The sequence below is a fragment of the Denticeps clupeoides genome, unplaced genomic scaffold, assembly GCF_900700375.1.
Source record: "Denticeps clupeoides unplaced genomic scaffold, fDenClu1.1, whole genome shotgun sequence".
In the NCBI taxonomy this organism is placed as follows: domain Eukaryota; kingdom Metazoa; phylum Chordata; class Actinopteri; order Clupeiformes; family Denticipitidae; genus Denticeps; species Denticeps clupeoides.
In genome coordinates, this window is record NW_021629982.1 from 649,076 (window position 1) to 661,623 (window position 12,548).

Consider the following 12,548-nt stretch of genomic DNA (forward strand, 5'->3'; position numbering starts at 1 on the left):
ACAGCTCAATCATGTACCAACCGGCCATGTACCATCTGTCTTTAATACAGCCAGGGTTCTTCCAATCCTGAAGAAACCCACCGCTGATCCTACATATATCCACAATTACAGACCAGTTTCACTCCTCTCATTTCTTTCTAAAATCCTTGAATCAGCTATCACTTCATCTGTCACAGAACAGTCTCCTGGATCCTAATCAGTCTGGCTTGAGAACTCATGCTACTGAGACGGACCTTCTGGCTATACATGTGGCCAGATCAGCAAAACTGTTATCGGTTCGTATTCTCCTTGTCTGTCCTGAAGAGACTTGGAATTCAGGGCTCAGCATCTCATTTTGAATGGCAGCCCATCATCTCAAACTCAATCCCACCAAAACTGAACTAATATTCATTCAGCAGATTCTTCACCACATCAGGATCTTGCGATTTACCTGGACAACTCACAACTTCTCGCAACTCACAACAGCTCGCAACCTTGGTGTAACAATAGACAACCAACTCTCCTTCTTGACTCACACCAGAAACCTTTCCCGCTCATGTAGATTCCTTTTCTACAATATCAGACAAATCCGTCCTTATCTGTCAACACAGGCCACTCAGATACTGGTTCAGTCCTTAGTAATCTCAATTGGATTGGATTACTGTAACTCCCTTCTAGCTAGTCTACCTCTATGTATCGTCCGACCTCTACAACTAATACAGAATGAAGCAGCACGATTGGTTTTCAACCTTCCCAAATTCTCCCACACTGCCCCTCTGCTACATTCCCTCCACTGGCTCCCATAAGATGTACGCATTCAAAATACTAATACTGATGCTGGCCTTCAAAGCCAAACATGGAGTAGCACCATCATACTTCACAGCCCTTATTATACCTTGCACTGCACTGCATACTCCGAGCCTCCAGTACTGCTCGCCTATTCCCTCCACTGATGAAGGTACGAGTAAGACACTCATCTAGACTCTTCTCTGTCTTGGCCCCTAGGTGGTGGAATGAACTTTCTCTTGAGGTCAGAACACCACAGTCACTGAGTATTTTCAAACGGCATCTTAAGACCTTCCTGTTTAGAGAATACTTAGATTAAATTGTAACATTTTTGCAGTCTGACATAATTTATTTATTTATATTTTGAAAAGATGAATGAGTAAACAGATATTACAGCAACGCCTTCTCTATAGTTGATCTGAATAATGTGTTGTTGATTTTAGACCTAGTCTGTCTTGGTCTCATCTCGGCCTTGGTCTCGGTCTTGATACCCTTCGGTCTCTGCAATGTCTTGGTCTCAGTTTAGGCTGTCTTGAATACAACACTATCAATGGTCTGAGAGAATATTAGTGAGTGCAACCTTGATGAGTGTTTGTGGGTATAATTTGGAATGATAGATGGACAGAAAAATAGAGGTGGCAAAAGTACAAATTGAAGCATAGATGCTTGTTTTAAAGAAAGACTGAAAGTGAAAGAAAAATGATAGGTTCTGAAACCTTAATGTATAAAAGTTGAAGTAGCCCTGTGAAAGACAAAATCCTCTATTCAGGTTGTGTAAATTAATTGGTCAATTTTTATTTCCTGTATTTTTGAGAATGTGTTTTCAGACATTTTATTACATTTATAAAAATGAAGAATCTCTCTATATTTGCTGGTGTCATTTCTATGCAGCCTAGTCGAGCAGTTTCTGCCGGAGAAAACATCCACACAGCATAATGCTGCCACCACCATCATGCTTCACAGTAGGGATGGTGTTAGCCAGGTGATCAGCAGTGCCTGGTGTCCTCTAGACATGCCAACTCATCAAAAACTCATCAAACCACAGGATTGTCCTTCTTACAGTTTACTGCAAGTGGGCTGCCATGTGCCTTTCAGTGAGGAGTGGATTCTGTCTGGCTACTCTACGATAAAGGCCTGAGTGGTGAAGTGCATTAGCTACGGTTGATCCTGTATTTCCCACACTTTACCTGAGTCAAGCCCTCCAAATGTATTAATGAATCCAATGTTCATGTTTCATTAAAATGACAGGAATTCTGCTTGAGTGTGTGACCTTCCCACATGCTTAATGCAATCCTTTCATTGGTGGAACATGACCTGGACCTGATTCATGATCTTTTATTTCTCTGTCTTTCAGTTCTTTGATCGTCTGAAGCTGTTTGGAATGCCTGCCAAGCACCAGCCAGACTTCATTTACCTGCGGCACGTCCCTCTGCGCAAGGTGCACCTGTTCACCTTGACCCAGCTCACCTGCCTCGCCCTGCTGTGGATCATAAAGGCATCCCGTGCTGCCATAGTTTTCCCCATGATGGTAAAGTACAGAGTCTATGTTGACCTGCGATGTTCAATGGAACTGGTGTTTTTTTTGCTTATCTGTGTGTCTGTGTTTGTGTGAATGTTTTTGCAGGTACTAGCTCTGGTATTTATTCGTAAGTTGATGGATTTGTGCTTCTCCAAACGTGAGCTGAGCTACCTTGATGACTTGATGCCAGAAAGTAAGAAAAAACGATTGGATGATGAGTCCAAAAATGCTGAAAAGGTAACTAGTAATCCAATCACAGACACAGCACCATGCATTTCTATAGGCTCCATGGCCTATAATATTCCAATAATTCATGAAACTAAGTGAAAAAGTGAAAGTGAAGTGATTGTCATTGTGATACACTGCCGCATAGCACACGGTGCACAGAACTAAATGTGTCCTCTGCTTTTAACCCATCACCCTTGGTGAGCAGTGGACAACCATGACAGGTGCCCAGGGAGCAGTGTGTGGGGACGGTGCTTTGCTCAATAGCACCTTTGCGGATCGGGAATCAAACTGACAACCTTCAACTGATATGGTAGCAAGTGTGGACTCTCTGCAGGGCTGTGGGTGTGGCTTGATTCAAGCTGGGTTTGACTCGGCAGGGGCATAGCTTGACGGAGCAAGGCAGGGGGCGAGGGTGTGGCAGGGGTGGAGCATGTGTGGGTGGTGTTTGGTTTGAGTACCCAACCCAGTATGGTGCTTGTGGCCTAGTGGATGTGGTGTTCGTGGGTGGCCTGCCAGGGGAAGCCGAGCATGAGAGGAGAGAATAGCGTGTCGTCGGACAATGGCGATTCTACATGGAATATACCTGGGAAAAATTGTCTGGGAAACAACACATCGTCATGTTCCTACTGGGTCGGTGGGGTCGTGGATGTCTGTGCGCCGTCTGGTGGCACGGCAGTCATGACAATTTATTATTATTTATATTAATTTATTTATTATTATAAAATAATGCAAATCATTTCTTCCACTAGCGAGTAATGTATATTATATCTGTGAAGGTTCTTAGTCAAAAAGGTTATTACAATGGCAACTGGACTTGTTTTGGTTTCTTGACAACGTTTCACCCTTCCATTCCAGAGGACTTTCTGAAGTCTGACTGATTGGTAGGAGAGGAAGGTTTATAAACCCTGTGGACTCCTGAAGGTGGTAAATCCATAGGATTTATAAACCTGCTACTCCTACCCATCAGTCAGAACTTGGGAAGGCCCTCTGGAATGGAAGGGTGAAACGTTGTCAAGGAACCAAAACAAGTCCAGTTGCCATTTCTAATTAACCTTTTTTTGAGGTAATATTTTTACTTGTGTGTCTATGTGCTCTGTCTGTGTTTTATCAGGAGATGTTAACTGGGCACTCAGACACAGATCAGGTTCCCATGGAAACCAAAGATCATATGTCTAAATCACCTGACCACAGGTACCACACACACACTCACACACACACGTTACAGAAATATGGCTCGGCTGAATGTGGATAATGATGTATATGCACTAATTAGCCATAACATTATGGCCACCCAGTTAAGTTGCCCAAAAACCCTATTTGCCACCAAAAAAGCACTGACCCGTAGTCATGCAGATGATGGAATGTTTTGGCTTGGTTAAATGTGGATAAACCCAAGACAGTACCTACCCAGAAAGTCATGGACTCTCAAGGTATGCTGTGGTGTCTGACTCCAAGCTGTCTGTAGAAAATCCTTAAGGTCCTGTAAGTGTGAAGTTGTCTCCTCCAGGAACCAGACCTGTTTGCTGCATATCCTATTCTGGTTTACCTTATTACCAGTTCAGTTTTCATTCTTTGGTCCTGACCTTGTCTGAGTTACAATTTTTTTTCTGCCTCCAACACATCCAAAACAATAAGTTGACTTGCTGCCCATTGTATCCAATGCATTGCCAGGTTCCAATGTTATTTACTTACTGCTGTAATGTTATGGCTGATTGTGTACACACCATTGCTTATGCAACCTGTGTTGCATATGAAATTTTGTACTCATATGACCTTTCACACACATATTATTGTAAATGGGCCTCATTGGTCCAGTTCCACCCTGAAAAGACCCTTGTTCTGCCCTGATGTCTTCATCCTATTCTGTCTGCTTTAGTACAGGGCTAAAGTTCGTCCCCTCTTCCTCTTCCATTCCCCTCTCCTCTTCCTCACATGCAGGGTAGACCCATCTGTCATTAACATCTCTGATGAAATGTCTAAAACTACCATGTGGAAATCACTCAGTTCTAATCTCAAGAACACAAACCAACCTGCGTCTCAAAAAAGGCAAGGAATGTTGATGTGCTGAGCCAGAGAACTGAATATTATAGATGCTCTTTATGGGCCATGTTAACATCTGTGTGTATATGTCTTTCTACACAGGACTGGTCAGCAAGACGACCCCAGATTCGTCAATGCTGGATCTGAACCTGAAGCAAATTGAAACGCACACGCACATTCCCACATAAATATTTATAGCTGCTTTTGTGACCCTAATTTCGAATCTGGCAAATTGCAGTGGTGATTTATGTGTCTGTAGCAGTGATAGAACTTAATCTATATAAGAGTTATGCTGTAAATTTCTTATAAATTATTCAAACTCAAATTAAAGTATCTGTCAGATGCAAACCCTTCTAACAATGTGAAAATAGATCATAAGGTGAAAATAGGTCATAAATCTATTTTGATATTAATTTATAATACCTGACTATATATGTTGCAACTGCCTCACTAAGATGTTGCATAACAAGTTTAAATTTAGAATTTAGTAAAGTCTTAGATTCTCTTACATTTCTGTAGTCTGTTTATAGATTCTTTGTGTATATCACCATCTGGTCTCCCTCTCCTGATATTGTCAGATTACTCATAGCCTTTTCTTTTATTTTGTAATAGACTGTATACATAACTTATCCAGCTTATCTTCTATACATTCTGTACAATTTTATACATTGCCATAATATTTAAAAGCCTGGCTGATTTCAAGTGGATCTACTAAATTATTACCCACTAAAAGTTATTTTAACTTTATAGTTTGCTTGTTTTGTTGAAATGTATATTATTTTGCAAACTTTAAATGAAAAGTCCAATGTCCTTCCAACCAAGGCTTTCCGCAAATTATCAACTAAATTGAAATAAATATTTGGGCAAAACTGTATTTGCTTTTATAAGTTACCTTAAACTTATAAAGGTAAAACTTGAAAAAAATGAAAATGTCCAAACTATTCAACTGAAAGTTAAATGAGTGCTCCCATCTGATGGATATCTATTTAGTTTCTGTTATATAAAGATTATATAAAGATTTTCATATAGATAAATGCTGCTCTGTTTACCATACTTTCATATTAATATTGACATAATAATAACCACACATTAAATGATTCACTGCAGACACAGATGTCAGAAGGTTAGTTTAAATGTCTGACCACAACTCTGTTTCTTTAGATCAGTTTCCTGGAGCAATAATCATCTTCTGATTCTAGTATATTCTCAAACATGCAGGAATGTGTACAGATGGCATAGACCAGGGTTTTAACCTGTCCTCTCAGTTGACAGGAAAGTGGAAACCTGAAACCTGAAAATGGAGCAAAAGAGTGATAAGTGCTGAGTTTGTTCAAATATTCATGTTTATTTGGTAGCCAGTTTTCCTTTACAATTCACAATCCATTAGTAGAGACCGAATATTATACATCTCACATAAAAAAATAACTTAAGAAAATAGCACCATTATTTTCTCAGAGACCTACACATGCAAGGTGAAATAAAAAACAATTTTCTCCACACACCTTACCATTCAACGACAAATACACCACAAAAACATTCAGCATTTCAAGATGGGTTTTCAACGCCTGACCACTGTGCAGGGCAAATGTATACAGATGGTGTGTGTGAGTGTTTTATTCATATTACCCAGTGAGCCTCAAATGCAAGAATAAAACCAGAGCAGAATAAATGAACTGAAGTACGGGAGGTGAAAGATGTGATTCCAGTGCTTGCAGGGTTAGTCATGAGACAACATCTTGTTACCTGCCAAAGACAAAAATGTTTATTCAATAAACACTTTCCATGCAATCAGGAAAAAACATCTACTTGCATAAAATTTATCCTTCTCCTCACAATCTCTCTCCTAAACACACTGCTAAACATCTACAGCATTGCCACTGCACTTTGTGTGCTTTGTGGTGAGACAAAATGTTTGTCCCCTCTCTGAGATTTTTCCATATTAGTTACATTTAAGTGTTTCAGATAATTAAACAAATTTAAATCCATTCCAGATAATTAAACAATGTGGAGAATGTGGACAGAATTGCAGAATCCTACAAATAAAATGAAGTGAAATATACAGGGAGACTGTGCCTGTAACTACTGGTTGTAAGTCGCTCTGGATAAGGGCGTCTGATAAATGCTGTAAATGAAATAGTAAAATGCAGAATTGTGTAGAATTCGTGTTTCTGGCCACTGCCTATGAGGCTTCCCTAGGCCATATATCAAGAAAAGCTTACACGTCATAGGTGAAAATCCTGGCGAAATCGCAATAAAACACAAAATATCTTTTATTTGAAAAATATATATATCTGTTTGTTGAACTCACAATACAAGTTGTGCAACTTAGCAATTTTGTTGCTTGATTTAGCAACTTTTCATACTACCCTAGCAACGTTTTTTTCAAAAAGCACCTAGCAACAAATTTAGTAATTTTTAATTAATTTGGCTACTTTTAGCAAAAAAAGTGGTGGCTGCAGGCTTCACTCAGTAGAGTGTGGGGGTGGGGCTACATAAGGTCTAAATAGCCAGGCACAACTGCAATCGTGCAATTGTCCAGCCAGAAATTTAAAGGATGGCTGAAGCCAGTACCTGGGGCTGACCGCCAAGCATACTGTGCATACTGCAAATCAGATATGCTTGAAAAAATGTATGACATTAGAAAACATTGTGCTACAGAAAAGCATATAAATAAATCAAAACCATATAACCCTGCAAAGTGTAATCTTAAAAAAAGAGAATCTTCAGGGTAATGGCACTGATAATGCCTCTGTGATGGTGGGTTAGGGTTAGGGTTACAATGGGAGTCCCCAAGATTTTAAAAGAGGAATGTTCTTTGCCCAATTTGAATTCGCTGTGTATGCAATCCTTTACAAAGAAACCATCCCAAGATCCCAATTGAATAATTAATCAGGGAAACATACAACTGTTTTTCGGTGAGAGGCATACAAAGCATTAATTGGGGTCAATTTGGCTACATGTTGGCTATCAATTGAGCCTGCAGTTGGAATAGAAAGAACTTAAACTATACTTTGAGTTTACCAAGAGCAGTGAGCATTGCTACATGGCAGATGTGCTGTACATGGACAAGAGCAACTATGTGTATCTCACATTCTTAAAATCAATCCTGTCTGACGTACAAGTTGCAGTGAAGTCATTTGAGGGTGAATATCCTGTCAAGCTTTTGGACAATCTGGTTAAAATCTTAGTATCAGTTTGCAGCAGAGTAGTCAATCTATGGCAAAGATTGATGTTCTGAAGGATGCTATTGATGGTCATCTTAGTCCAGTACCATATCTGGTACCTTTTTGAAAGTACACTGTCCCAGCTCAGTCCCATAGAGCTTAAAAAGGTCATTCGAATGCATCAATAATGTCATTGCTCTAAGCAAATAACTGCAAGCAAGGCTCCCAGACAATCTCAAAATCTTACGAAACATGGCTCTGTTCAGTGTTAAGAAAACACTGAAGCACAATAAACACAACACTGATATTAAAAAAGTAGCTGAGCTACTGGGGTACCAGCCCCAGACAATTGACAAAATTGTTTCCCAATGGAGAATCATACATTTGATGAGGTGGGAATCAACTGAAAAAACCATTGAGTTTTGGAGTGAGGTATATAACTACACAGCAAGTAATATGTAAATAAGAATTTATTTATTGTGGATCTGGATGTAATATTTTAATATAATATAAGTCGCTCTGGATAAGGGCGTCTGATAAATGCTGTAAATGTAGAGACATGACGAGCGTACGCTAGTCAGATACTACATGATGACGTCACTGATATGCAAATTCGTGAGTAACATCATCTGGCAACATTTTCGGGCAGGCTTTAGCTACTTTTTATTGGAAATAGTTGGCAACACTGGAGCAGAGTGGCATTTATATAATGGCTGATGAGTTTGTAATGCATTCAGTTGTGTTTTTAATGCAAGAAAGCTGGTTATAGATTACTACACTTGTTCAACAAGCACAACACAGAACATGTAAAGCTACAGTTTAGCTTTTTTGTGTGAAGTCTGGCATGTTTCACATAGACAACATATATTGTTAGCTTAAGCAGCGTGATGTGTTCATATTAATGCTGGGTTAAAAGAGAAAGATATTTAATAATATATGAGACATTTAAGAAAGTGTCAGCAGCACATGAAAAAAGCTTTTTTTAAATGTCCCCCTCAGGAATTACTACTGAATTTTACTGACCCCCGCCCCCCACAAAGATGAGGGATTTTCACCCCGTTGCATGTACTTACTCTTCCTCATGCATCTACATACAAAGCTCACACATACACATTATATTCTTCAAAAATGTCATGTGTGATGTGCACGAAAAATGAGCTTTGAATGCAGATGCATGAGGAAAAGTGGTGTATGTGAGAGCTTTGTAGATGCGTGAGGAAAAGTGGTGTATGTGCAAGCTTTGTATGTAGATGCATGAGGAAAAGTGGAGTATGTGCAAGCTTTGTATGTAGATGTGTTAGGAAACGTGGTGTGCGTGCAAGCTTTGTATGTAGATGCAGAAGGAAAGGTAGAGTATGTCCAAGCTTTTCTTGATATATGACCTAGGGGGCACCTCATAGCTGCCACCCACTACACAGGTTTCTTGTTGAGGCAGGATGTTTGCTGAGGAAGGGGCTGTCAATGTCAAATCTGGACCACTTTCCCAATTGGTTCCACGCAAAACTCTGTAAACTGGTTATGCAAACAAATCAGCTGATTCAAAACGGGATTTTATTATGATGGTTCCAACTTTTTTTGTATTCCAGGTCTTACCTATGTTTATTTATTTGATAAGTTTTAATGTAGATTTTTTTCAAATGGAATAATGTGTAACATTGTGCATAACCTATACCTAATAATATATATACCATAATATATATATTATATATACCATAATATATATACCAATAACCTAATTTGTCTAACACAAATTTTTTTACAGCCAACGTGGCACAAAAGTCCAGCATCTTCGCTCATACAATCAAAGAAGCAGCAAAATAGCCCCAGACCACCACACCAACACCACCACAACACAACTGTTTGTATAAAGTTTTTTTTCTGAAATGTGTGCTAACACCCTTAATAATAAAATCCTTAAGTTAAAAAACACATTTGGTGTTGTCTTTCACTAATAATTATATATTTTTGTGCTGTAAAATGTGACCAAAATGGAAAAAAGTAAGAAATGAGAGAGGGGGCAAACACCTTAACACCACTGTACACTTGTGGTATCATTTATGTAATCTTTGTATTTTTCTGTATATAAGAAATCTAGACTATATTGTATATTGCTGTTGTTTCATACTGTTGTGCTTGAGAGACACCATGGATCAGAATCTAATTTCTTGTACTTGTTTACTCACTTAATTAGCCAATAAACACTATTCTGATTCTGATCAGTCTAAACCACACAACATTTTGCATTGCTGCAAAACCAATTACTGTTTCCATCATTACTGATAATAACATGTGGTGCATTAAGCTGTTTTCATCTGAGCAGCCACAGTATTGCCAGATCCTAAATGTTGAAGTATCGTACCAGCAGCATAAAATTGTCAGATTTTTAGAGAAATTTCCATTATGAAATTGCTCAGAAACTTTGCTTCAATAACAAATATCATCATAGACTGAGAATATTCTAGTGTATAATGCATATATACCTACAGAAAGATTGTAAGAATCACCTCTGGGCAGAACAGTGCCTCTACCTGTGTGGAGGGCAGGATGAGTCTCTACACTAAACAGCCCAGAATATAATTTAGCTAATGCAACATTGTTACGTCCCTGGACGTATGCTCCCACGTGTTCTGTGTGTCTGGCTGTGTTTTTTGCGTCCTTTCTCTTTTAGGTTGACATTCATGGGAGGAGTTGAAGCCTTCCAGCTCCATCTACCATCTGCCATTGGTCACCTCGACCTATATAAAGAGACTTCGGATGGTGTTCGGGAGGTCCCCAGGGTCTGCTAGGCCCTTACTCTTTCGGGAGGTCCCCAGGGTCCATGGAGATCTGCATGGAGCTCCGTTGGGGATCTCATTCGTGTTTCTTGTTGCTTTGAGTGATAGACCCTTTGTTGTTTGCCTGTTAGCCTGTTAGCTTTATGTGCCCTTTTTGTTATCTTGTGCATGTTTTGAGCTATCCCTGCTAAAGTGAAGTGAAGTGATTGTCACATGTGATACACAGCAGCACAGCACACGGTGCACATAGTGAAATTTGTCCTCTGCATTTAACCCATCACCCTGAGTGAGCAGTGGGCAGCCATGACAGGCGCCCGGGGAGCAGTGTGTGGGGACGGTGCTTTGCTCAGTAGCACCTCAGTGGTACCTTGGCGGATCAGGATTCGAACCGGCAACCTTCTGATTATGAGGCCGCTTCCTTAACTGCTAGACCACCACTGCCCCACCACTGCTGTTATCCCATCCCTTCCTTTAGGCTGTTTTGATGTTTGTTAGCTGTCCTGGGTCCGCTGTTTATTGTACCTGTTTGCACCCTGTAAATAAAAGCACTGTTTGTATGCTTGGTTTGTTTGTGTGTGTAACAGTGGACCTCCTCCTCTCCACACCCTTGTCATGTTTCTTAGACCCCTAGACTTAGGAACGTGACAACAGTGAAAGGAAGCTTTACTGTTAGTGCTAAAGGCTTTAACCAGCCAGTAAAAGTAGAATCTTTCTGCCATTCATTTCTGTTAGTCTGATGGCGATGTTAATCTTTGCATCTGACCCAGGTTGGGTGGTAGTAGCCTAGTGGGTAACACACTCGCCTATGAACCAGAAGACCCGGGTTCGAATCCCACTTACTACCATTGTGTCCCTGAGCAAGACACTTAACCCTAAGTTGCTCCAGGGGGACTGTCCCTGTAACTACTGATTGTAAGTCGCTCTGGATAAGGGCGTCTGATAAATGCTGTATATGTAAATGTAAATGTAGGTTGCAGGTTGCACAGACCCGGGTGTGGCTAATGTGAGCTACACTAAAGGATGAGATGGAGCCATGCTCTCCAAATTTTTTACATATTTTAACATTTTATGTTAGTTTCCCTGGTAACTAGTTACTTCTATAATGATGTACCTTAGATACTTTTGAAAGAAGCAACTATAACAAATTACTTTTTTTAAAGAAATGTGAAACAATGCTAACAAGTGGGTTTACTTTTTCCTCTAACTAAAAAAAAGTTAACACTACATTTTCTATGATTTGACTCATTTAACAATTATTACAAAATTACAACTCAACTGAACAAAAAGTTGTCTGAAAATGTTGTACAGTTGAGTTTTCGTAATTTCAGTGACCTCCTTTGTTGTGCTTTATGCAAGCCACCGTTAAGCTGTGTTGTGCAATACACAGGGGTTTATTCACTGCAGCAGCTGAAACATTTGAATCACTGCAGCAATTAATCAATGTGCAGGGATGCTACAGGTGTGTAAGTGTTTGTGAGTGTCTGTGCACCTGAAGGCAGACAGAGCTGTTCACACTCCTCCAGGTGTGTGTAGCTGTTAGCGTTGCCCCCACATCCACTGTAGATGAAGGGTCGGCAAGCGGAGGACTCCGAATTGAAGTACCAACGAAGAGTAAAGCGTGAGCAGCTGCCCTCATCCAGAGGCAACAGACAGGGATCTGTAAATCCACACACACAGAATGCATTTATAGACATTTACATTAATTTTCGTCCCATTTGGTTTTATGAAATTAATTCATTTTAGGGCTGTCAATATGAATATAATGAAATTATATTCTGATAAAGTTAATGGTTGCAATATCCACACAAAATTCCTTAGATGTTCTCCTTAAGGGAATATACTGCAAGTATGATAGAGGGTTTTACTGTCACCTTTGACCTGTCTTCTGTGTCGTACAATCAGCAGAGGATCAGTAGTCACTTCTTCACCTGCAAAAGTCACAGATATTTAGTCATTTTTTACACACAGCAGTATCATACACTTTATGTCAAAATGATTGATGACCTGTCGATATGAGGTAAAATGTTTTGATGGATCGTCTTCCCCCTCTCCACCCCT

General features: G+C 39.8%; 2 protein-coding genes across 10 annotated transcripts in view; one reads left to right on the forward strand and one right to left on the reverse strand.

The window, feature by feature from the left end:
* Window positions 1-6,344, forward strand: part of slc4a8 (solute carrier family 4 member 8) — a 32,402-nt gene extending 26,058 nt beyond the window's left edge. For 2 of the 4 annotated variants that reach the window (XM_028967225.1, XM_028967226.1), the window contains 5 exons: window positions 2,120-2,293; window positions 2,390-2,521; window positions 3,624-3,703; window positions 4,451-4,558; window positions 4,655-6,344. In XM_028967225.1, the coding sequence (XP_028823058.1) occupies window positions 2,120-2,293; window positions 2,390-2,521; window positions 3,624-3,703; window positions 4,451-4,558; window positions 4,655-4,715 (555 nt within the window). In that variant the 3' untranslated portion in view covers window positions 4,716-6,344. Of the gene's footprint in view, window positions 1-2,119; window positions 2,294-2,389; window positions 2,522-3,623; window positions 3,704-4,450; window positions 4,559-4,654 lie in introns of those variants that run through there. The other 2 variants (XM_028967227.1, XR_003746553.1) reach the window with 2 other exon arrangements.
* Window positions 5,878-12,548, reverse strand: part of col7a1 (collagen, type VII, alpha 1) — a 135,888-nt gene continuing 129,217 nt past the window's right edge. For all 6 annotated transcript variants that reach the window (XM_028967217.1, XM_028967216.1, XM_028967215.1 and 3 more), the window contains 3 exons: window positions 12,362-12,418; window positions 11,980-12,147; window positions 5,878-6,295 (listed from right to left, as the gene is read on the reverse strand). In XM_028967217.1, coding sequence (XP_028823050.1) covers window positions 6,270-6,295; window positions 11,980-12,147; window positions 12,362-12,418 — 251 coding nt within the window. In that variant the 3' untranslated portion in view covers window positions 5,878-6,269. The remainder of the gene's footprint in view (window positions 6,296-11,979; window positions 12,148-12,361; window positions 12,419-12,548) is intronic.